Below are 26,803 nucleotides of genomic sequence, written 5' to 3'. Positions count from 1 at the left end.
TCACAGAAACAGTTCTATCAAGTTTATGCTGATCATTCACAAAGCTGCTTTTTTTACCTGAAATCTGCCTTCCTCCTTCCAAACCAAAACTACAGTCTGTTTTTCTGACTCCTCTTGGATGTTCAGTCACCAACTGAAATTTAAACGTAAACGGTCAAAGTGGAACCTAGTGATCTTTTGCCCAATAGCCCTCTGCTCTCTCCTCTCTAACATACTGGACCCCACCAACATCTGTCACTCAGATCCATAGTCTTTGCTCCATCTTTGACCGTACCCTGTTTTGATCCATACATACAGCCTGTCCCTGTCTTGCCATTTCTTCCTATGGAAGATCTCCAAGATCCAATCTTTCTTCTCTACCCTTACTGCCAATCTCTAGTCCAAGCCTTGATCTTGCACATTGATTACCGTAATATCTCCTCTGGCCTCTTTGCCTGGAAATTCACCCCATGAAGTCCATTCAAGATGCTTCTATTGCTAAATTAATCTTCCTCGCTCATTGCTTTGACTGTTATCCCATCTTTTCAGATCACTGCAGGAGCATCTGCCTCTTCAAACACAAATGTCTTATCACCCTTACCTATCCAACTAGCACCTTCAAACGTCCTCTCACACTGCTGTTTATGAGTGGAAAAGTTCCTAGTTAATTTCTGAGAAGCCATCACCTTATTCTCCTTGGAGTTCCTCCTCAAAGTTCACCTCTTCCACAATGCATACAGTCAGATACAACCTGATCATGACAAGGCAGTTAGGCAAATTGGAACTATTGCTCCTGTTGAGTAAAACTTGCACACATCATGTTTTGCACCTTCTCCCATCCTCCCTCCCTCAGCTTTCTCATTTGCCTTCTCTACATTCTTTCTTTTTGGATTTTGGGGCAGCAACTGTCTTTTTTTTGTAGTTGTTGTGTGTGTATATATATATTTGTACAGCACCTGATAAAATAGAGTCTATGCTGATTGAGGGATCTAGGCAATATTGAAATAACTGTCTAGCAACACCATTGCTATTTTAAGATTTCAGTCAGCTTGGGCAGTGAAATGAGACCAGTAAGTTTCTCCTTATGCTCCTCTTTTGCTAGCACAGTGCTGCTGTGTTTGAGGTGCCCTATGCTATAGGAGAGTTCTAATTGCTCCCCTTCCCCCATCAGAAAAAAGTAATTGGTTCATATTAGGTTTTGTAGATTTTTTTTTTTATTACAAAACATGTTACCCCTTAAAATACTTTGGTCCTTTAATACAAAATAATGGGTTGATGCTCATTATAGTCTGTCATCGAGATCAGCAAAGATGAAAATCAACAAGATGAAATTCAGGAAAGACAAGTGCAAAGTACTATGCTTAGGAAGGAAAAATCAAGGAAGGAAGGAGTCAGGGAACATCTCTATGTAACTAATTCTCCCAGGCGAGGTAGGGTACAACTGGTGGGTTGTCTTGCAGAACAAGTTTAATATTGTTCTGAATAGCACTGGGTTACTCTACACATCCTCTGAACTACAGAGGTGTCAAAGGAGCACAGCTGACTCGAAGACCTATGTCAGCATAGCAACAGAGCCAGCCTTGCTTGCCTGTGTGGTAGGGAAAGGTGAAGCAGTGCAGAGTCAATGTTACTATGGGTAAGGCCTACAATACCTGGGACGTTCTAATGGGTTCATTGCTGACGCATATTTGGCAGGCCAAGTAGGGCGTGGGTTCCGAGAAGGGGATGTGCATGGGAGCAATATAACTGGGACAAAACAGAGCTCATGCTCCAATACGTCTGTTAGTCTATAAGGTGCCACAGGACTCTCTGCTGCTTTTTTTGGGACAAAATAGTGATTCTCTAATAAGGTGGGAATTCTCCATCAGGACCTCATCAGGGCTGGCCTCTGCTTGACCCTTCTATAGTTGACAGCTGTCAGGCATACGTATCAGGAAGATGCTGCACAACTGTAGCCTTTCCTAACATTCAAATTATTTCCTCTTGCATACCTCTATGAAGATGGGAAGTATGGCTCTTTGTTTACTCGTCATTAAATAGTTTATTTTGCAGCTACATCTAAGCTATTCTCTCCATTATTCTTTCTTGTTGAGGAGTTCACATGTTTTCATATTTTCTTGTTACCTATTCAATGGGAGAATGGTTGGTTGATTTGTACAATGACTGTCCAGCTCTTCTGGTGTATAGGAAGAGAAGAAGCTCAATTGAGAGAGATCTGGGAATTGCTGTAATTAACCAGAACAGATGTAGCATTCCCAGAGAGAGAACCTTGATGAGTGGAAAGATAATATTCTGTTGAATGTGGAGTCCTTCTTGTAGGTATAAATTGCCTATTTGTTCATAGAACTCTAAGGAATGAATAAGCTTTTTGCCTAAATAGAATATATGCTAATTAAAGTCTAAGTGATTATTTTCAGAGTGGTAAGTGATTATTGTGAGTCATGATCTAGAAGCCTCCTCTTCATAAATTCATTCCCAGCATTTCATTTTGCAATGCTGGGTAGTGCTGGTCAAATACCACACACGTTATTTATGTTCAGGCATGACAAGTTCATTCCATTATTCATGGGGGTCTTTTTATTCACAAGTGTTCAGACAGCTGCCAATTTATTTACGACAGTTAGCCAATTCCAAGAATTTTACAGATTGCACTATAAATGATCATTCAGCCAAATGTTTGCACTGGATCATCTGCTATTTGCTTGTTGTTTGTTTGCCATTTTCTGTTTGTTGTTCTCTCATTTTTAAAAAGTTTCAGTCCATCAGGAAGCAGAAATACTTGTGACTTAAATGACAAGTAATAACATGCTGCAAACAACAGAATGCAAATGATCCAAGTGAACAGTTCAAAGAGGAAGGCTGGACTTGTATATATGGCACCAGACTGAGGTTTTGGAGATGTGGGTTCTGTTCCTGGCACTGCCACCTAAGGCTGAGCGTTAAGAGAAGCCCGTTTGCTGAAGCTGTGAGTGTGCCATGTGCCAACAGCTTTATAAGTGAATGCAGAGATCAAAGACAGCATGAAGACACAATACAATAAGAAAACTATATTCTCTATAAAAGATAGAGAAACTGGAAATCAATACTTTATATTATTTTTATTCAAAAGCAAAATTTGAAATGGATTTTTCTGAAGGTTACCCCCGAAAGGAAAGTTAATTCATGCTGTGAGGATGATGAAATGGAGTCTTCTGGTGAAGGAAGCCTCATGCTGGTTTATTCCCCTGCTGATGTTTGTTTAAATGCAAATTGATCTGTTTCCTGTAATCTCTTCCCCTTGCCATGATGCTGAGTGATTATCTCCTCTCCTTGTTGGCCTTATACTCCTATTTACCTTCTGTGTAAATTGCATTCCCATTGTCTCTTAATGTACCTTCAAAATATCTTCCAGAAACCACATTCCTTTGTCTTGGGTGAGGTAACTTTAGCCCTGCGTGGCAGACACACTCTGATAACATAACCTTGAATATGTGTGTAATTTTGGGTTTCTCCTCCATCCGTGATGCAATAATTAAGGCTGAGAATTTGTCACAGAGGTCACAGAAGTCAAGGATTCCGGATTCCTCCACCAGGCGCACTGTCTGCTGCTGGGCCAGTCTCAGGTCCCCACACCTCCACTGCATGACCCCACTGAAGGCGTGGCCAGGCAGCTCTGTGCGCTGCCTCTGCCCAGAGCACTTGCTTTGCAGCTCCCATTGGCCAGGAACCACGCAGAGCTGCCTGGTCACACTTCCATCTAGCAACTGAGCAAGGGGGATGTCGTTGCTTCTGAGGAGCCCCCGCAAGTAAGCGCTGCCCAGAGCCTGCTTCACCCTGTCCAATGCCCCAACCCCCTGCCCCTCCCACACCCAAACTCTGCTGCTGTTGGGGCGAGAGAGGAGGTGCGAAGGCAGGTAGGGAGCCTGTTGGCCACTGCCCTGCCCCCACCCCCCCAGCAACATCAGGGGTCCCGGGCTGTGCACTGCCATCCTCCCCAAGCAGCTGTGCCACCCTCCCCCAGCACCTGCCAGGACCCTGGGCAGTCCCCCGTTCCCCTGCCAAGTTTTATTCACTGGTATTTTTAGTAAAAGTCATGGACAGCGTCATGCGCTGTGATTTTTTGTTTAGTGCCCATGGCCTGTCCCTGACTTTTTTACTAAAAATATCCATGACTGAAACGTAGCCTTAACAATAATATCAGTGATCAGTATGGTGTTAGCTTTCTACTTATATCTTACATGACACCTTCTAGTAGCAGGTTATGACATTAGTGAGTTGGGATACATTGAATGGGTCGGACAAGCTGAAATGCAGTACCAGATAACAGTGAGTCCCTTGCCCTGGGATGCTGTTAAGGTCACAGTATGCTACAGCAAAAAATGTGAAATTTACAATGGTAATACCTTGCTGCAGCAAAGAGGGGATATACCAGGAGTAGGCAACCTATGGCACGTGTGCCGGAGGTGGCACACAAGCTGATTTTCAGTGGCACTCATGCTGCCTGGGTCCTGGCCACTGGTTCTGGGGGCTCTGCATTTTAATTTAATTTTAAATGAAGCTTCTTAAACATTTTAAAAACCTTATTTGCTTTACATACAACAATAGTTTAGTTCTATATTATAGACTTAGAGAAAGAGACCTTCTTAAAAACTTTAACATGTATTACTGGCATGTGAAACCTTAAATTAGAGTGAATAAATGAGGACTCGGCATACCACTTCTGAAAGGTTGCTGACCCCTGTATTATACTGTGCCATGGTAAGGGTTGACTTTAATGGGCTCCCACTACAAATTGTTACTTCTTGGCATTGGGTCAAACAATTGGCTCATCACATCCTTACCTATGGCACTAGAAAGTTGAAAGGTAAGTAAATGTGAGAGATGTAGTCTTGAAATCATCTTTTAATCTTGCACTACTGAATGTTTAAAAGTGTAAATGAAGGGAGGGCTTGAGAGTTTGCACAGTGAAGCCATGGTTAACATTTGCCATATGAATTTCTATTCCTCCCTCCTATCTGAACATCTGGTTTTTAAGCTCTGTAGCAAGGAAACAGTTACTGTGGTTCAGACCTGAATCCTCATGCTCATGCCTGAAATGCCAGACTGTGGTTTAAATTCTTAAGTCATGAGACTGAATCTAAGGTAATAGCCCTAACTAACAGCAGCACAATCGGAGATAGAGAAAATAAGATTTCCCTCCTCAACCCCCCCACCCAAAAAGTGGGTGTTTGATATCCAGAAGTCTTTACTGGATATCCTAAAGCAAATACAGAAATCTAATGTGCCAGACATTCATTTTGCATTTTGTTTTTCCTTCCAGAGTTTATATAAAAGCACTGATGTAAATGAAATAACATAATGAGACAGAAGTAATTAATGGACAGAAATATTTATTCAGCTCTCTTGCCCTCAGGTGGTTGTTCCTTTGATGAACACTACAGTAACTGTGGCTATAGCGTGGCACTGGGGACCAATGGATTTACCTGGGAGCAGCTCAACACCTGGGAAAAGCCAACGATGGATCCTGCTGTCCCGACTGGTATGTATGGAGCATGCAGAACAGGGAAGGCCATTAACAGAGTGTTAGTATTTGGATGGGATTTCCTGTGAGAATTTTTCTACATGTGAGCTTTGTGCTGAATTGTATGGGTTGGAATTCATCCATTTATATGCAACTGGCTTTTGTGTTAAAAGTAACCAAGTAGAGAAATGCATAACAACTAGAAATGGGGAAAAAACTGGGACAACTTGGCAAACATAGACATTTGGCATTATTTTGTCAGACCATGAGCGAAGTGTGTTGGATCCATTTTATTTCAACCCTCACTTGCGGAGAGAGGTGAGTTTCAGAAAAAAAAATGGCCTAGGGTTTGGCCAGTCTTTGGACCTGCTCTGGAGAGATGCAAAGTGCTTTTTTTTTCTGGGTGAAGCCAGGGGAGATGAAAGTGCTGAGCATGTCACTGGAGGTGCTCAACACCTTGCAGGATCGGTCTCTTCGGGAAGTTCAGGGATGTCAGACTTTCTAACAGCTCATTACACTTTAACGTCAGTGCTGTGAACTAGCAATCTGTGGTGTTTGGGTATACAGTATAAAGGTGACAAATGCTGGTTCCCTGTGAAGAATGAACTAATGGGAGAAACTGGACCTGGACCCACCCTGACTAGTCTTGGGTTCCAGGAGACAAATTGTGTTCCAGTATTTGAGAATGCCAGCAGAGATAGAGACTAATAACATAAGTTAATGATTTATTAGTGGGTACAGACATTTAAGTCCGCTGTTTTTCGAGGATATCTAAACTGGAAGTTCTTCTCTGGAAAGTTGTCTGATGCTTCAGCATCATGCCCAGAAGTACGGCTTCCTCTTGGCGGTTAGAATCTGGTAAGCTAGGCTGTCAAATAAGTACTTTCCCAGGTACTAGTGATTTTGGGTGTTCAAATAGACATTTATAAAGGTACCTGATTTTTAGGGAGTGTTCTGCAGCCACCTTCTGAAAATCAGCCATGTTAGAGGTGTAACATTTGACACCCAAAACCACTGGTCATTTTTGATGGTTTTGGTCTCTGATCCATTTTGCCAACACAAGAGTTCGTTGTTTCCACTTATTGCATTGTGTTTTGACAAGGTAAGCATGAGGAAAATGGGCAAAATTAATCCAGAATGATGTCCAATAGGGATTTTTATCCCTGCCGTGATTAGAATGAGGGGGACTACAGCTCCCACTCCTCTGCTAGGGGAAGAGCAAAGTCCCCAACAGCTCTTTCTTTGTTTTGGTACAGTCATAGCGCCTCATCCTGTTTGTCTACTTCAGTCACTGGTGTTGAGGCCAGTTCTCATCTCTGTGCACAGCTATTGCCATTAGAAAGTAAACATGCCATAGCAGCCCCAATGACTGAGCAATTCCTCCGTTGCTTCCAGTTTTCATTTATGCCCTGGTTGCATCTTGTTTTCAGTTTAGATTCAGTACCTGTACAGCACTCACCACACCTGATCTGGGCATGCTACTGTAGTACAAATAAATTGTGATACGAGATACAGCAGTTCTCCCATTCTAACTGCAAGGAAATATTGCTTTATTTGGATATGACTATGCATAATTGTTAGTAAAGTAGTTAGTAACTTTCTCCTGGTAAACATGCTATGCAATCGTGCAAGACCTATTTTCAGTCTGGGACGCTTTGGCACCCAAAGTGGGACATCTTGTTCTGTACTCATGCTGGAAAAGTTGGGCCAAGTATCTCTCTACTTATAGACTTACACACATTGGAGTCCTATTTAAATCCATTTATAGATAACATAACCCTCAACGATGCGTGTGTGTCCATGCACACAAACAAACGAAACCATGGTATTTTTAAGAGCAGAAGAAAAATTAGCACTATACCATTGTATTTTTTGTTACCATGATGGTATTTTAGGCCATATCCTAGCTTTACAGCAGGAGGTACCACATTGTGCAATCTTTGGTGGCATCAGAGTCCATGGGAAGAGTGACTTTTACTAGATGGGTACAAGATTTGTTCATCAATAGTACTTTTTATGTCTGCTTTCATGCGGTGGCAAGGTGTAGCACCACTCTACTCCAGCCTGGATCAGCATTTCCGTGATCAATACTGTTTTTATGTACATTCTGTGTCTGGTTTCCTGAACACCAACACGCCCACTGACTTCAGCTGGAGCTGCGAGTGCTCTTCTCAAACAGATGCTTAATCTATTGTGATTTTTATTTCCGTGCTGAGACTCTGCTACAAGGGTCTCCATCCAAGGACAAGGTAATGGGAGAATTAAGATCCCAGATGTCGGGTGTTTTATTAAATAAATAAATGTTATCTTTTAAAAATCTGACAGAGATAAGTCATGGGCTACCCATCCACTGATTTAGGTAGGACTTCTAGTCCACCTCGCGTTGTAGCAGGAGAGATTATAACAATCTTCCTTAACAGACGGATGCCTAATCAAGCCTTAATATCCCCAGTGAGGGGGATTTTGCTGCCTTTTTGCAACTTGTTCCACTGACTATTTCAGTGTAAAATTTTTCCTACTTCTTAGCCTCAATTTTACATTTTGTGTCACCATCACATTATTTCTTGTTCTGTTCTTGTTGACTAGTGAGATCAGTTGCTGCCCTCTTTATAACCTCCCTTTATGTACTATAGACAGTTAAGCCTTCATTTCTCAGGACTCAATGTGACCCAATCCTTTTTAATCTTTCCTCACACGGTATGTCTTATTTCCCTCCCTATGCCCTCAAGCCTGTTTTCATTGCTCTTGCTTTCCTCTCAGCTCTCTCCAGTGTATGTGATGTCTTTTTGGAGTCGTTGCCCAAAACTGAACCCTGTGTTTACCAGGCATTGATTCAATACTCCATAGGGCAGCACTGGCAGGACAATGGTTTCAACTCTATTCTACATGAATTGGCCACAGAAAACAAGCCTATTCTATTGCTTCTCCTTCTCCTCCAACGCAGGGTGACATGCAGTCTCTGCCCCCCTCCAACTTCCCTCTCCCTTCTTAAGTACTAGTATTGGATGGTGCTCGAGGAATACAGTCCTTGAGCTTATGAGATGCATGTGTACACCTCTGTGTGTGTGTTTCTTAGAGGCAAACATTTCTGTAAGAAAAGTATCCTGCATTATGGTCAGCCAGGCAAAAATAAAAGCCTTTTACCAGACTGTGACACTTGCAGCATTCCCAGCACCTTGGACATGTCTGGCCTAGTAACAGCCAAATCATAATAATAATGAAAGTATTTAACATTTTGTGGGTTCAAAGCGCTTTACAAGCATTAACTAATTAACTCCAGAGGGAACCTAACCAGGGCTGATTAGAGTGGAGTAATTACTTTAATTGTATTATATACGATTCCACTATGAATACAAAATCAATATGGCATGCACTTTTTGCAGCAGTGTCACATTGTTGACACTGATTAAGTGTTAGATTTGCTATTACCCCTGGTTCATTCTGTGGAGCTATTGCATTCTCCTTTGAGTGATTATGCACATATTCATTCCAGTACTGGTGTGTGTGCACCCAATGCACGAGTCAGAGACTTTTGCCAGACGTACCAGTAGGCGGTATGTGCACCAATCTCTTTGTGTGCCCATCTGAGGGCATAAATGGGGCAAGTCTGCCATCTTCCTCTCAGTTCCTTCTCACTGCCTGTTACAAGAGCGGGAGTTCCCCATGGCGTTTGCTTCAATTAGCCAGCATTTCAAATTTCCCTACCAGGACTAAAAATCAGAGGGATTTATGCCTGGAAGTTCACCTTCTGAAAGAGGCATTGCATCCCATGTCAGAACTGAGTCCTGACCATGAGGTAGCAGATTCTGAGTCCATGACAAGCATCCCCCTCCCAACTTCCCACAATTCAAAGTGACAGTTTGATGCTGACAAGCACTTAAAGCCTGGGTCTTCTCCTTTCAAGACTTCCAGTAAGCCCTCTCGTACCTTTTCAAGGCACCACAGACAGCATTCACCAGGCCTGTCTGAGGTTTCACTGTAGACTCAGGCTCCTTTGGGGCTATCAGGACCAGTTTGTTCACCTTTACCAGATACTTCATCATCATTCCAGGCCAATCCAGTCTATTTCAGCATCGCTAGATGAACACTTACCTGTTTTGGTGCTCTCTATATTCTGTGGGCTTTCTTGCTTGCAAGAGATCTTCTGTGTCTTCCCCTACCAGACTCTCCATTGCCACAATCGACTTTGGTTAGGGGAACTTCAATGTCTTCGGCACCGCCTGCATGAGCAGCACCTTTGGCACACTTGTGTTGCTGGCGTCTTTGACATCATCCGCAGTCAGCAGCATGTCTGTGCTCCATCATGCCAGCAGTGCTCACCTCATTGGCATGCTGACTGCTTCAACCTTTGCTTTCTTTGGATCCCTGGGTGTCTCCCATACCCATATCACCTCAGAACCATAAGGCGATCTCTCCTCCCTTTTCTGAAGAAACTTATCTTTCTTCTTTGGACTCTGAAAAGGAGGAATCTGCATGACCTTCATGATCTTTTAAATCCTCTTACAGATCTAGTACCCAGGTTACAGGTCCTAAAGATCACTGTGGGTGTCTCAGACATTGCACTGTCCCCCATGGCCTTATTGGTCTTGGGTTGCGCCACGGCTTTCTAGACCTCCATCACAATTTCAGTCTAGGAGGAGGTTTCCCCCTCGGGTTCAGGGTTCTGCCATCATTCCTCCACCCACTGAATTGGATCCTATGGAGGAAGGAGAAATAATGGAGGAACCCCTAGAGGTTCCCCCCTGTAATTTTATCTTGGACAAGTGAAGCCCTCACCTTAGAATTGACAGCTGCCTTCCAGAGGACTTCAGTGTTTTTCAAGACCTGATGTGGAGAGTGGCCACTTCTCAGCCTGCGCTCTTAGGGTTTGTGCAAGAAAACCTGCACAGCTTCTGTGGTGTTATACAGATCCCTGCCCTGGGAAGGGTTGCCCACCCCATTAGTGAAGCTTTGTTAAAGCCGGTGAAAAGTCTCTGACCCCAACCTCTGTACCACCTATGGCCAAGTAGGTGGACACAAGTTCCTCAGCAGCACTTTGATTTTTAACCAATCGGTTTCTGATTTCTTGGTGATTACAGCTGCTAATGAGTGATCTGAATAGTCTATCCTAAAGCTGCTCCCAAAGTACAAGGCTTACAACAGACTGGATTTACATGGCCAAAATGCATATTCCACCACGGTTTTTCAAAGAAGAGTGGCCAACATCAAGTAGTCTTGTTTAAATATACCTTTTATTAATTTCTTTGCAATTTCTAGACGTGCTGAGAAGAATGTAGGGAACAGTTCCTAGCTCTGGTTTTGGAAGGGCACCTGACAGCGTGAACATCCCTTCTGGCAGCCATTGACGACACCAATACCAGGGAAGGAGAGGAACTGAATTATTTAAGCTCAGTACCAATATGGACACAAGAACAAATGGATATAAACTGGCCATCGGGAAGTTTAGACTTGAAATTAGATGAAGGTTTCTAACCATCAGAGGAGTGAAGTTCTGGAATAGCTTTCCAAGAGGAGCAGTGGAGGCAAAAGACATATCTAGCTTCAAGACTAAGCTTGATAAGTTTATGGAAGGGATGGTATAATGGGATAGCCTAATTTTGGCAATTAATTGATCGTTGTCTATTAGCGGTAAATATTCTCAATGGCCTGTGATGGGACACTAGATAGGGTGGGATCTAAGTTACTACGGATGATTCTTTCCTGGGTGTCTGGCTGGTGAGTCTTGCCCACATGCTAATCACCATATTTGGGGTCGGGAAGGAATTTTCCTCCAGGGTAGATTGGCAGAGGCCCTGGGGTTTTTTTTGCCTTCTTCTGCAGTGTGGGGCATGGGTCACTTGTTGTAGGATTCTCTACACCTTGAAGTCTTTAAATCACAAGCTGAGGACTTCAATAGCTCAGACATAGGTCAGGGGTTTGTTACAGGAGTGGGTGGGTGAGATTTTGTGGCCTGCATTGTGCAGGAGGTCAGACTAGAACAGGGGTTGGCAACCTTTCAGAAGTGGTGTGCCGAGTCTTCATTTATTCACTCTAATTTAAGGTTTCGCGTGCCAGTCATACATTTTAACATTTTTAGAAGGTCTCTTTCTATAAGTCTATAATATACAACTAAACTATTGTTGTATGTAAAGTAAATAAGGTTTTTAAAATGTTTAAGAAGATTCATTTAAAATTAAATTAAAACGCAGAGTCCCCTGGACTGGTGGCCAGGACCCGGGCAGTGTAAGTGCCACTGAAAATCAGCTTGTGTGCCACCTTCGGCATGTGTGCCATAGGTTGCCTGCCCCTGGACTAGAAGATCATAATGGTCCCTTCTGACCTTAAAGTCTATAAGTCTATGATATGACTTTGCATTCAGAGGCCACCACTGTCTTCATGGGCTTGCAGCTGCAACTGCAAAAATGTTTTCATTTATTTTAGTCGCTGCAAAAATAGTAAGCTGTTTTGTTGTCTGTCGCTTCTGCTCCACGCTGGGCTTCATTCATTACGTTAGTGCAGTGTGAGTCCCCCTACAGCAGTGGCAGATGCTTCACCCGAGAGGCAGATTCATCCCCACAGAACAGCACATAGTGTTTGCTGTGCCATCTTCCCCTTTGGATCCTGATGGAGAAGGTAGCTTTAAAGTGAGACTAGGTCTCTGTAGAAATGCTATTATTGGGAGCTGCCTGGAGGATACTCTAATTCGCTTCAGGGCTAGCTTAAGGCAAGCTAGGGTATGGCTACGCTGCAGTTAAAAACCTGCAGCATTGAATCTCGGATCCCAGGTCAGCTGACTCAGGTTTATGGAGTTTGGGCAACGGGGCTAAAACTTGCAGTGAAGATGTTGCAAGGTGTCAGAGCCAGGGCTTCAGCCCAAGCCCAAATGTCTACCCTGAAATTTTAGAGCTCTGCGGCCTGAGAGCCAGAGTCATCTTACTTGGGCCAGCTACACCCATGCTGCAAGTCTTTTACTGCCATGTAGCTGTATACCTAGATACATCATCACATGAGCCCCCTATGCCTCGCACCTCGTTTGGAGCGGCAAAGGCCACCCAAACAAGCTGGTGTGTGGCACAGCCTGCCACTGTTCCTCTTTGTTCAGATTGGACCTCTCTTCTGTGAGAGGTAGAGACCGGAGAAAAAGCTTCCTCCCCTCAGGTGTGGCAAAGATAGGGCAGGGGTACCTTTCTCCTCCCAGAAGGACAATTCTCCCGTTTGAGTGACAATAGATGACTTTCTGGGCTTCCACAGGGAATGCACACATCAGGGCGATCGTCCATTATTGCTGCTTGAGTGATTAATCACCCAGTCTGAACATTCAAATGTGCATTTCACACATGTGATTACATACCATCACATGCATGATTTAGAGCCAGCAGAGAAAATTTTCCTTTGACTTAAACCCCACTGACTTCACTAGCAGTGAGTGAGGTTTAATTTAGGAGAGGGTTTGGCCCACTAAGTCACCATGCGTATCCCCTTGTAGAGAGTCCAATCCATTGGATTCTGATGGAATATACCGTATCTTTTGAAAGCTCCCACCCAGCCCTTCCTGCTGGGGTTATCACTTCACATTGGTGTCCACTGTCAGATGAGGAGGATGTTCTTCAGTGGATGAGAAACTGGTGCTAGGCAAACTAAACACATTGTACCTCTAAGCACAGTTCATGCATTTGTTTTTGCCTTTTTTCTTCAGGCTGGATTGGATGCCAACAGGAGTTCAACACAACATTTGTACTTTTCAAAAGCAATGCAATATAAATTAACATTTTTTCATATCTGAGTGTATTAATTCTTGCTTACAAGGAATTACACAAACAAACTTGTTAAAAGAACAAATTAGAATCCTGCTGTGTATATGATGAATCATGATGCAATTTCTCATCTGCAATGGAGAAAGAAATCTGCCTCAGCTGTCTGTATGTGGTGTGTTTTTTATTATTATTTATCTTTTTCAAGGGAAATTACTCAGTATGAGTCAATTTTCCCCTTACCAAGTAAATAGTTTAGTTTACAGTTTTGATATTGAAATAAAAATTCTCAGCCTTGGAATTCCAAGCTGAATGGGATTTTTCTGGAAGCACACAGCATTCACTAATAAAGGGACAAATTCTCTGCTGAAGTAATTTGGCACAGCTCCATCTAAATGGATGGAATTGTGGCAATTTACTTCAACAGATAATTTGCATTGTACTGTCTGTTACCGGAGTCCCATCACTCTCCCTGAAAACCTTGTTTGTTTTCTCTTAGTGCCCCACCTCCCTTTACTTCCAGCTGGGAATAAAGACAAGTGGCATTTAATTCACAAACATCTTCATTAGCTAACATTAATGGGTTGACTTAAAATTTCCAGAAGGAAAATCCTCTTGTCTCTTCATCCTGTTGTGTTTAAAGCATTACAGACATTCCCAATGAATGCCTGCTGAGCCCTTTGTCTTTTGTACTGTGTGTGCTGCAGTAAGTACAACGGGCCAAATTCACAGCTGGCATTTAAGTCATTGGCAGTGTGCATGTTCCTGCCAGCAGTGAGTTTAGTTCAGTGAGTGTCTGAGAGAATGAGCAAACGTGATTGTGTGCAGTGTTAAAGGCTTTACTGGCATGGATTTCAGATGACCACAGGAGTTTCAATAAAAATTTGTGTGCCAGTTTACCATACATTCTATTTTGCATCTCTTAGAGAAAAGATACCTTTATAATGTTTTTAGATATCTCCCCCTAAATACTGATACTTTATGTATTCTTCACTCTCTAAAGCCAGGTTCTTCTAATATGTAGAGTTCTGTAGTGCAGATCCTAGAGGAAAGGAAAAAAACCCTACAATATATTGTAGAAACAATATTATTTGATTAACTCTCAACCACATTAATGAGATAATATTATACTCAGTGAGCAGATATGTAACCATAACTCATGAATGAGTGTCCCTCCAACTATGCTGTTTTAGGGCATTGCCACTGAGGCATGTGTACACAATTCAGAGAAACAAATTAGCATGAAAGATATTTCTTTATTTAAAAAATATGTGGGGTACATTTGTACAAATGTATTGCACTGTTATCTAATATTTGTAGTAGTTCTGTTTACACGTTTGCGTCTAGTGAGAGATCTTGTATAATAATTGTGGTAACTATGTCTCCTTCACTAAGCAAAAGCTGTTTTTTTAGATAAATGTAATTTGCACATGCTAATGTATTTGTGGGGTAATCCTCAGGAGCATACATGTTACAATAAATCATGGATTAGTGGCTATTCAACTCGCTGCTTTAGGACATTGCATATATTAATTGATAATGCATTGCAGTGACAGTGGTTGCTGCATACAGTCACCCTAAGGTACAAGGTACTCCAGAGAGCTTGGTACCTTAAAATCCAGACTTGTTAAGTCTCGCTGCATCTCTTGCCTAATATTCTTGAAGGGATTTTCTATCTAGATATTGTGCTCCAAACACTGCAGATGCAGGAGACTCTTAAGGGGATTTGCAGTGTTGCACAATTCAAGATGACAAACAAACAGGTACAATATTCTGCTTCTGACCTTATAAAAATGATTTGCTGTTCTGAAAGTGAGTCATCCTGTAATGGCAACGAATTGGATGATAGTGACTTTGTGCTAGATCATGCTGAGAGTTGCTCTGAGAAGTAAGACCATGTTTCCATTGATTGTTCATCAAGTTCATCTTCAATAATGAGGAGCTCTTATTACCAGCACAGTTTCTACGTGGAGTAAATGTATCCTGCAGCCTTCATAGAGTAAGGAGGACATGCGGAGGCAGGAAGCATAGCACTGCAGTACTCGGTGAACTGAGCCAACTTGCCACTGTCCCCAGCATGGACTGTGATTCCATGAGTGGCAAGAGTGGTAGAATGTGGGGTTTGTCTCTGCGAGCGGTTCATTGCAGACCATGCCGGGATGTTATCCATGAACAGTCAGGTGTAAGAGGTGATTCTCAAAAAGATACATTGGTAAAAACATTGGCGCTTTTCCTCACAGAAGACATTTTCCACATTTGTGATGAGAGAGATTTAAAGAGGCAGATTGCATATGCTGAGAATGGAATGACGGCAATCCAGACAAAAACAAGGAATGGAAACTGCTCAACAAAACCAAGGTGAAAGCTTACACTGACCTTCTAATTCTGGCTGATGTGTATCAGGGAATCATAAAGGCCTGGAGGGATTATGGAATCCACACTCAGAAGTCCCTTTCTTCTGGGCAACAATGAGCCTGTAGTTATTCAGACTATCGCTTGGCACCTGCAATTTGACAACAAAAACATGAGAGAATAATGGAGACCATCAGCCAATCTGGCTACATTTTGTGATGTATAGAGAGTGTCTGTACAGCAATTGATAAAGTTTTATACTCCTGGAGCAGACATAACTGTCAATGAGCACCTGGTGCCAAAAATGGACATTGATGTCTAAAACATAGTATATACCAACACGGCAAAATATGGTATCAAGATCTGATGGTGGTGTGATACTGTGACATTGTATCCTCTGAATGGAGAGGTATTCCTTGGAACAACCTACATCACAAAGAGAAATGACAAAGGTGACTGCATTATGAAGGAGATGGTTTAGCCCTGATTTAAGACTGGAAGAAACATGGTTGCGTATACCTTCTTCACCACTATTTAGCTTGCTAAAGATCTACTCATCGAAAAATGTGACCAATGTTGGAATACTGTGATGAAAGAAGTCAGTATGTTCAGTGAGATGCAGCCACATTGAAGCTGAGAAAAATTGTCATCAGTGTTTGGGTATGTGGGCCATTCACCTGGTTTCCTGTGTTCCAAAGAAGGGGAAGTCAGTGGTAATGCTATCAATGATGCATCATGACAAGATTGTAGAAGGAGACAAAAATTCTCCTAATTCTCCACTACAGTGACACTAAAAGTGGTGTCAATAACATGTACCATCCTGCAAGAACGTACTCCTGAGGGGAATGATGAGTAGATGCCCAATGGCTCTTTCCTTCAACATACTTAATGTTGCTGGCATTGCAAGTTGTATTGTCTGAGTCAACAACAATCGTGCTTGGCACCATGTTGACCAAAACAAACAAGGCTCTTGTTCCTTGTCAATCTAGGAAAAAGACTCATAGATGCACATATAAAGAGAAGAATCTTTGATACCCATCATCTCACCAAGCCATCAAAGGAGCACTCAAATCCTTCGGCTACCATCGAAAACCAGCCATCATGGGACCATTTAGCCAACTTGACAGTGGATGTTGTTACATTTTCCCAAGGTCAGCTGACTGGAAGGAACCACAAGCAATGTGGAGAATGCAATGAATCAGTATGCACTGACCATTTCACATTGATACTGTTGTGCAAAAACTGAATATAGGCTCTCACTGAATGATACTTCTGCTAGTTCTTTCAATTTGCTAAAGTTTTTTTTCATCTAAAAACATGAAATAATTGTTCTTGGTTTCTTAATGCATTTGGGATACAAACTTCCCTCACAACACAATTAATGGAACTTTTTTCTTGACACTGGATGAAGGTTAAGGTATTTTATCTCATATATGTGTTAAAAAGCCTATACCAATGGAAGAGGCAATTCCTCATTTTGTTTCTAGGCTGATAGGTTGAGAAATTAGATCTTATATTTTTTACTGGTCCAGGATTGAATATTTTTTCTGGGTCTTGGACCAGTGTAAATTTTAGAACGGAATTCCATAATTTGGGACAAGTGAGAAGTGGTAAATAATTCACTGGTAGTTTGCAGCTATCAAGCACTTTCTTAACTGTATTACCTTCACTCTGCTCAGTGAGCAATCTCATCAGGATTGTTCCAAAACTCTGAGCAGATCTCACCAACCTGTTTTTTTTTTTTTAAATATCACCTGGCACAGTGGTTCTCAAAGCCAGTCCGCTGCTTGTTCAGGGAAAGTCCCTGGTGGGCCGGGCCAATTTGTTCACCTGCCGCGTCCGCAGGTGGCTCCCACTGTCTGCGGTTCGCCACTCCAGGCCAATGGGGGCTGTGGGAAGTGGCACAGGCTGAGGTATGTGCTGACCGCCCTTCTCACAGCCCCCGTTGGCCTGGAGCGGTGAACCGCTGCCAATGAGAGCCACAATTGGCCGAATCCGTGAACACAGCAGGTAAACAAACTGGCCCGGCCTGCCAGGGGCTTTCTCTGAACAAGCGGCAGACCAGCTTTGAGAACCACTGATCTAGCACATGGACATCCCCCTCAACTTATGTGATGTGAGCTGGTCTTTCTGTAGACAGACCAGTGTTCTCTACCCCATACAAGCAAAGGTCTTTTATGCTCTAGTCACACCCCTCCCCTTCTTTTTTGTGTACAATTAAAGATGTTTCAGTTTACTGTTTGTTTTTTAACTTTACAGATTCATGAGTGAGTGTAGTGCTACACAGGGAACATGACGACAGGTTTCAGAGTAGCAGCCATGTTAGTCTGTATCCGCAAAAAGCATAGGAGTACTTGTGGCACCTTAAAGACTAACAAATTTATTTGAGCATAAGCTTTCGTGGGCTACAGCTCACTTCATTGGATACATGCAGTGGAAAATACAGTAGGAAGATTATATATACACAGAGAACATGAAACAATGGGTGTTACCATACACACTCTAACGAGAATGATCAGTTAAGGTGAGCTATTACCAGCAGAGGAGAGAGAAACTTTTTGTAGTGGTAATCAAAATGGTCCAATTGCAGCAGTTGACAAGAAGGTGTGAGGAACAGTGTGTGTGTGGGGGGGGAATAAACATGAGGAAATAGTTTTACTTTGTGTAATGACCCATCCACTCCCAGTCTTTATTCAAGCCTAATCTAATGGTGTCCATTTTGCAAATTAATTCCAATTCAGCAGTCTCTCGTTAGTCTGTTTCTGAAGTTTTTTTGTTATAATATTGCAACTTTTAGGTCTGTAATCGAGTGACCAGGGAGATTGAAGTGTTTTCCAACTGGGTTTTGAATGTTAATTCAAATCAGACTCACCTTAACTGATGACTCTCATTAGAGTATGTATGGTAACACCCATCGTTTCATGTTCTCTGTGTATATATAATCTTCCTACTGTATTTTCCATTGCATGCATCCAATGAAGTGGGCTGTAGCCCACAAAAGTTTATGCTCAAATAAATTTGTTAGTCTCTAAGGTACCACAAGTACTCCTGTTCTTTTTACAGGGAACGTAGGTTTTTTAATGTTATGTCAGGCATTACCAGGTGGCACTCTTACACATACTCTTTCAAGTTTTTCTTAATGTGTGAGCAAGTTTTGATGGTTGGGAAGACAAGCTGTGTTAGTTTTGGATTAGGCAGAGTTGTATTGCAAAGCAGCTTTGGGAGAGGGGCTGCTTTGTGAGCAGCAAGAGAATTTGCTGTATTCCTCAGGCTCTGATTGTCTCAGCTGACCAGAGTTGCCCATGGGAAACCCAGCTTTAGTGTTAGGCTGATATTCCTTTAAGAATAGATTGTCCTGCATGCTCTTTGAACATCTCTTGTCAGAACTGGTGTATCATCAGTAAAACAAATTACATGCAGAGCATTCCCAGATTGTCACTGATTTCCCTTGAACTAAAAAGCCAACATGCAAATCCTCAAACCTCTGCTACTGCCCTGAAGAGCAACACTGGTGTCAGAACTGAACAATGGTGTTAGAGGAAGAGGAAACATCTTCATATGGACCAAGCTTAGATTTATATAGGAGCTAACTTTGCCCAGACCCCTCACTCCCACCAAGTAATACCTTATTCTGCAAATAAGCCAGTTGATATTAAACTATCCACAGAGTAATATAATTCTTGACATGAGTGAGGGTGTTAGACCCTTTAGGGTACATCTACACTGCAATAAAACCCCTCAACACTGACTCTCAGAGCTTGGGTCAGCTGGCTTATGGGTCTCGGGCTGTGGGGCTAAAAGATGCAGCATAGACTTCTGGGCTCGGACTGGCACCTAGACTCTGAGACCCTCCCCCCTCAAGGGTCTTACAGCCTTGGCTCGAGCCTGAGCCCGAACATCTAAATTACAACTTTGAGCCCCATGTGCCCAACTCAGCTTTCCCGGGCCAGCCACAGGTCTTCTACTGTAGTTTAGACATACCCTTATATTTTTTGTGAGTGTCTCATAAGAGCTTCCAGTATTAAAGGCAGACATTTATTACAGAGATGAGATATCAGAAGAGCTGGCCATTAATATTTCAGTGCATTTAAGATGCACTCTGGTGAAGAGGGGGAAATTACATTTGAATTTTCACTAGTTTGCAGTTCTCACACTGACTGTAAAATTAAAATGTCCTCTTACACTCCCTGAAGAGAGGTCAAGGTCAATGACATGTCCTGTGTATACTTCAATGGCACTTTTGTAATTAAGTCATACTTCACCCAGTCTGCCCACTGATAATCTCCCAGAATATGTGGGAGATACAGAGATGTATTGTCAAAGGAATCTGAAAGAAAGACTTCTGGGGAGGTTTTAATGGCCCAGAATGAATTGCTGTCCTCAGGGGTCCATACAAGCACCATATCCTAGCTGTGCTAAATGGTGCATTTGAACTATTGTCAGTCTTTCCTCCTCCTCTGTGAACACTATCAGGAACCCAGCACCCCTGGCTGTGAACATTAACACCTTACCATTATCACTATTAGCCGGACCCTAACACTCTCAGGGGCACTGCTGTAATGACATGACAGGGCTGGGAGAGAAGATATGAAAGCCACACACCCCATATATTCTTCCCTTATGGGTCCAGTCCTTTAAGGTGCCAGTTTCCCTCAAAAAGAACAGGAGTACTTGTGGCACCTTAGAGACTAACAAACTTATTTCAGCATGAGCTTTCATGAGCTACAGCTCACTTCTTCGGATGCATGGAATGGAACACACAGACAGAAGATATTTATACATATAGAGAACATGAAAAGGTGGAAGTACGCATACCAACTGGAAGAGTCCAATCAATTGAGATGAGCTATCATCAGCAGGAGAAAAAAACCCTCAGAATCCATTGACTCCAGTGGGAGCTGAGGGCTTTCAGCACCTCACAGGCTAACCTCTGCACCTCTCTAAAGCAAGCTCCATGAATCTAATAGCAGCTATTTCACTGTCCAATCCCAATGGTCCTTTGAAAGAGCTTGGGTTTGCTGTGTATATATAGAACCAAGAAATGGTGTAATTCAGCCATATAGAGAGGTGTGAACACTTTGGGTTTCTAATTAAATTCTCCATAAATTATTTGGGGTGATGTTGGGTGGGGGGTTGGGATGAGAGAAGCCTTTTGTTTTATTTCCATATGAAGAAATTGTTTTAAGAATCTTCAGCAAAGTAGACTTGATTTGCCACTTTTATTCTAGCACTAAACCTTTGTAACTGCATTGAAATGAATAGGGTTGCTCTGGTATAACACTGAAGCAACATATCAGTGAATGAGGCCCTGTCTTTTAAATACTTATCCCCAAAGTCCCTTTAAAATAGAGATAAAGTTGAGAATAATATTGCCCCTTTGCACACATTAATATATTATAATTCACAACAACAGAAACCTTAGCTGCTGGAAACTCAGGTAATTCACAATTTATTTTGCAATGTTGGTCTCAGTTCTGCCTGTAGACACTTTCGTCTATAATCTGGAGATTTCTCCAGTTACCAAGTTAAGGGCCTGATTTTGATATGAGCTGCATACCCACAACTCCAACTGAAGACAACAGAATCTCAGCACTATTGAAAATGAGTACCCAGGCTTGCATATTTGAATGCATGAATTACTGTGCTATATTCTCTATGTATTTATTTATTATCAAGTCATTTATAGTGTACAGACCAGAGAGGTTTCCTTTCCTGAAGGGATTCTAATCTGATCTGGATGTTGTCCTACATCATCCTGTCTAAGGGAAGTTGAGAGAACTGTTGATGAGAAGGAAGAAAGTGCTGTTGGGGGAAATGGGCCTGAAGGAGGAGTGTGCAAGGCAGACATGGCCTGGTGGATGAGGGCAGTTCACCGTTCGTTGACAAAGCTGTAAAGCACGAGGGCTGGAAAGAGTATAAAGAACAAAAGAGGGAGCAGATGCAAATGAGACTTTAGCTAGAGCAGCAAGAGGAGGACCATTTACTTAGCTAAAACATGTTGGATAGACTTGAAGAGGTAGAGTGGAGAGGCAGGAAGGCCTGGGAGAGGAGAAGGTTATTTGTTCATGCAAGTAATGACTTAGGGAAGGATAAGGGTTTTAGCAATGAGGAACAGGCAGATTCTAGTGATATTGAAGAGGAGGAGTCAACAAGAAGGGGAAGAAAGAGAAAGCATCAAAAGTAACCAGAGGCTGTAACCTCAGAAAATAGAGTCAAGTATCAGAGGGTAGCCGTGTTAGTCTGGATCTGTAAAAGCAGCAAAGAATCCTGTGGCACCTTATAGACTAACAGACGTTTTGGAGCATGAGCTTTCGTGGGTGAATACCCACTTCCTCAGATGCATGTAATGGAAATATCCAGGGGCAGGTATATATATGTGTGTTAGCAAGCAAGCTAGAGATAACGAGGTCAGTTCAATCAGGGAGGATGAGGCCCTGTTCTAGCAGTTGAGGTGTGAAAACCAAGAGAGGAGAAACTGGTTCTGTAATTGGCAAGCCATTCACAGTCTTTGTTCAATCCTGAGCTGATGGTGTCCAATTTGCAGATGAACTGAAGCTCAGCAGTTTCTCTTTGAAGTCTGGTCCTGAAGTTTTTTTGCTGCAGGATGGCCACCTTAAGGTCTGCTATAGTGTGGCCAGGGAGGTTGAAGTGCTCTCCTACAGGTTTTTGTATATTGCCATTCCTAATGTCTGATTTGTGTCCATTTATCCTTTTCCGTAGAGACTGTCCAGTTTGGCCGATGTACATAGCAGAGGGGCATTGCTGGCATATGATGGCGTATATTACATTGGTGGATGTGCAGGTGAATAATATATGCCATCATATGCCAGCAATGCCCCTCTGCTATGTACATCGGCCAAACTGGACAGTCTCTACGGAAAAGGATAAATGGACACAAATCAGACATTAGGAATGGCAATATACAAAAACCTGTAGGAGAGCACTTCAACCTCCCTGGCCACACTATAGCAGACCTTAAGGTGGCCATCCTGCAGCAAAAAAACTTCAGGACCAGACTTCAAAGAGAAACTGCTGAGCTTCAGTTCATCTGCAAATTGGACACCATCAGCTCAGGATTGAACAAAGACTGTGAATGGCTTGCCAATTACAGAACCAGTTTCTCCTCTCTTGGTTTTCACACCTCAACTGCTAGAACAGGGCCTCATCCTCCCTGATTGAACTGACCTCGTTATCTCTAGCTTGCTTGCTAACACACATATATATACCTGCCCCTGGATATTTCCATTACATGCATCTGAGGAAGTGGGTATTCACCCACGAAAGCTCATGCTCCAAAACGTCTGTTAGTCTATAAGGTGCCACAGGATTCTTTGCTGCTTTTTCAGAAAATAGAGAAGTGGATTTGGATAGAGAATACATGTAGGAGGAATAAGCAGCTGAGTTTTGGAGGAGATATCAGTGTTGGAGATACATACCTGACAGAAGGCATGGCTGAAAATAGAGGTCTGGGGGATATCTGTACAACGGTGGTTGCTAAAACAAAGGCAGCAGATCAGGTTTTTGATAAAGTAAAGTGAGGAGAGAATCATGGGGGACGCTAGCAGATAAAGGAGGAGAGGAGGATGAGGAGCCGTGAAAGGAGATGCTGAAGAAACAGTCAGCAGGTTGAGAACCACCAGGAACAGTCATGGAAGGCCAAGGAAGAGAGCATCTGAGGAAGAGAGAGTATTTAACAGAATTGAAAGCAGTAGTTGGACAGAAGTGCAAGGTCCACAAAGTACTCCTTGGTTATAGCTAGGCACCCCATTCATTTCATTGGGTGTTAACTCTGAGCCTAATGACAACACTTGAAGTATCACCATTAGCCACTTCATTGCTTATCATTTTAGCAGATAGGATGGGGAACGGGATGAGTTGAGAGTTGTTGTGGGGAATGAAATGTAAAAGAGGGAAAGTGGAGAGAGAAAAGTTGACAGGACAGGGAGAGTAACAGGCCAGGAATGGTGAGTGTCCTAAAGAGGAGCACATTTTTCCCACTGAGAGATGCTGAATGTGACAATAAAGTACATGCATAGCTAACTTTAGTTACTGCATAAAGACCTTATTCTATTCTTGGCCTCATACAAGGTTCACATTGACATATGTGGGAGATGAGTTTTGGATTACGTAATGTCTTCAATCAGAATTATTTGCTGTAGACCACATGCAAAAGTGGAATTTACCCCTGTACAAGTGTCTGATATCATGGACCAGAAGACAATGCAAGCACCTGTTTCATATCATACATGATCCTGAGAAGTTACTAAGCATGCTTTAAAGCATCATATGAAGCTATCAATGGCACTTTAATATAAAGGAAGGTAACGTTTTCATGTCATCTGGATGAGATCTTCTCTGCTCTGGATCTTTAGTACATTGGAGAAAAACTTAGCTGCATGAGAGAGCCCTATGCTCAGGATATGCTGTGTTATTTTCACTTTTCCACCGATGCCCTTGTGGCTGTCGGTACTCTCTGCAAAACAAGCTTCATGATGTGAGGTTTAAATGTCGTTTCATGAGAGCTATCCAGGAGCAGGGCTTATAGGAAGGAGTGATGAAGACAACTACTTTGCAAATTGCCATCCCTGTGACTTTGGGGACAGAGTGTTGTGGTTTAGAGTCACATTTCTCTTGGCAATGGAAAAAGTGCTGCTGCTGCTTAACTGGCAGTGACAGGATTATTGGCTTCCCAAAGACCAGGGATTCTGGGATAACAGCGCAGGCTGAACAGGACCTGGAAACAGGAATCCACATCCCAGGTTTTGTGGGAGAAACTGGGATTCTTTCAATGTCTACAGTACTTAAATTCACTGCAGTACCTCAAGTCTGTTCGTATCTGTAATATTTATAGCATAACTTGCGCCAAGGATTAAGTAACACGCCTCACCATAAAAGAGTAAAATCTTCCTAGTATGTAGGGGCAAATTTCAACAGCCTTAACAGATAGCGTTTCTATTTAGGAAGCCCATTGAAGTCACTGGAAGCCCACAGAAACCCTTTGACTTCAATGGGAGCTGGATCTGGCCTCGAACAAGAACTCTTTCTTGCAATGGATTGGTTTGATTAATAATGTAGATCTTTTCCCCTCTGGAGATGAGAGATGACCCTGTGACCTGCATCAAAACCACCACTCAATTTGGCAGCATGATGCCAATTAGGACTGGTGTAGTGGCAAGTGCTGTAGTACCTAACTGAGATGCAAGCTTTACACAATATTTATCCTGGCACTATAACTTCCTCACTATAGAATTGATTCAATGTCAACTGAAATCAATGGGAGTCTTCATTGACTTCAAAATGCATTGGATTGGGGTCTGTAACAAGCCCAAAGTTTTCAAACACTCCATTATTTATTTAAAAGGATTCATTTTGGCCTGATTTCTGTGGTACTGAGCACTCTCAGCTCTTTGATTGCACAAGGAAACTGTTCAGAACTCTGAAAAATCAGGTCAGTTGTGAATAGCAAACTAAAATATTTCCTATGCTGGATACTTAGTTTACAAGTCTTCATTGTATTTGTGCATGTTTCTTTTGGGCATATGGAAGATATATTGTTTTAGCAAGACTGTTTTCCAGGAGTTATTGGTATGTGTGGAAAAAAGAGCTTATAGCAACAATGCTCCTATTTCCTCAAGGGAAAAAAAAATTGTATGAGTTTCCTGCAGTAGGCAACCCACCCAGTCCTTAACCGTGCACCCCTTTCATAAGTGTTCTGGAACTGTTGTGGCTATAATCCTCTGAGATGGAGGTTGTAATATAGTAAATTATCACTTATTCTGCAGTCTTGACTAGAAAAATAAATGCAATTATGTGTATGAATGTTGAAAAATGAAGCCAAGTAAAGCAATTCTGTGTATTTGAGTGGAGTTTTCAAATGAAAAACTGTATTCAATGAATTCTAATGGACTCTTTCTCTAGCATATGTTTCATTATGTGATCTTTCTGAATTAAGTGAACAGCTGTAGCAAATGGCACTAGCCAAATGAGAGATGGAATTTAAAGGCAAGGCACATTTTCAGGCTGTGAGCATAGTCCCAAGTGGAGCTGCTGGCTGTGCCTCATTTTCACTGGTTGATTGTTCTGGAGTCTTGTAGCAGTTTGTGTAGAATGTGACTCATACAGAGGGTTGATGTCACAGACCATCACTATTAATTATTTATTTGTATTAGCCTAGCACCTAGATGCCCTAATTATGGCCTCTGACCCCATTGTGCTAGGCACTGTACAAACACAGAACAAAAAGGCTGTCCCTTCCCCAGAGAGGTTACAGTTTAAATCCATGGAAGCAGCATTTTCTTCTGGTCACTTCAGCATTATTTGCAGCTTTGGTGTAGATCTGGTATAGTCTCTCATATATTCCTTTTGCAAGGGATGCTGTGATTAAATGCTTCACGTCCTGCCTGAGTTAGACTAAACAAAACAAACTGTTCAACATCTTTTAAAAGCCAACTTTATATTTTTTGTGAAGTTTGCTCAGAAAAATTATGAACTTCCACTCCTGAAACAAAACCTGGTGACCGTTTATTAGTAGTTTCCTTGCCTTTTGCATACTGGAGATGAAATCATTTTAGCAGAACCAAGTTTAAATATGAGCCAGGTAAGCAGTGTTTTATCCCTGTCTGAACCATTTGGAAACTAGCATAGGTTTAAGACTTTATGCAATGTAATCTTAAAATGGTTTAACTCAGTTTCTGTTAACACAGTTTTATCCCCAATGTAGATAATTCAGGATACTGGGTAATATATGTAAAAGTTTCATATAAAGGTTTGTCTCATATTTCTTATGTGGTATTACTATTGGTTCATTCTATGCATTTCCCACAGATCAGGATTTTGTAATTATTATAGAGATTTTTTCTTTAGTTAATTATAGCTGATAGGGCTGCTTTGAAATGTTTGTACATGTGCAATATGGAGAAAGATTGGTGTGAACATTAGAGGTCTAGTAAAAGTTTCCTTGCAGCTTTGCATTCGTATGTTTCCTCCTCTCCTACTTCACAGCTGTGACTGTGTAGAAACCTCATCCACCACTCCGTGCCTGAAATCACCCTTCATCCTCCACAACACATGATGCCCCTGTTTTGGGAGTCAGTGGTTTCTGCACTCAGCTGCTGGAAATACTCCCTGAGGGCCATAGGAATCCCCACACTGTCTTCCTCACTTTTCAAAATATGCTGGTCACTATGAGGGTAATAGGTCTGTGCCAGCACAATCAGAAGGTTAGAATGGAGCTACTGGAGTA

General features: G+C 42.2%; 1 protein-coding gene across 5 annotated transcripts in view; it reads left to right on the top strand.

Moving 5' to 3' along the window:
- The window catches only part of PTPRT (protein tyrosine phosphatase receptor type T), a 778,873-nt gene that overhangs the window by 175,261 nt on the left and 576,809 nt on the right, over positions 1 to 26,803 (top strand). For all 5 annotated transcript variants that reach the window (XM_050917254.1, XM_050917256.1, XM_050917255.1 and 2 more), the window contains exon 2: positions 5,372 to 5,497. In XM_050917254.1, the coding sequence (XP_050773211.1) occupies positions 5,372 to 5,497 (126 nt within the window). The remainder of the gene's footprint in view (positions 1 to 5,371; positions 5,498 to 26,803) is intronic.

The sequence above is a fragment of the Gopherus flavomarginatus genome, chromosome 11 (assembly GCF_025201925.1).
Source record: "Gopherus flavomarginatus isolate rGopFla2 chromosome 11, rGopFla2.mat.asm, whole genome shotgun sequence".
In the NCBI taxonomy this organism is placed as follows: Eukaryota; Metazoa; Chordata; order Testudines; family Testudinidae; genus Gopherus; species Gopherus flavomarginatus.
This window is presented reverse-complemented; position numbering and strand designations above follow the sequence as displayed.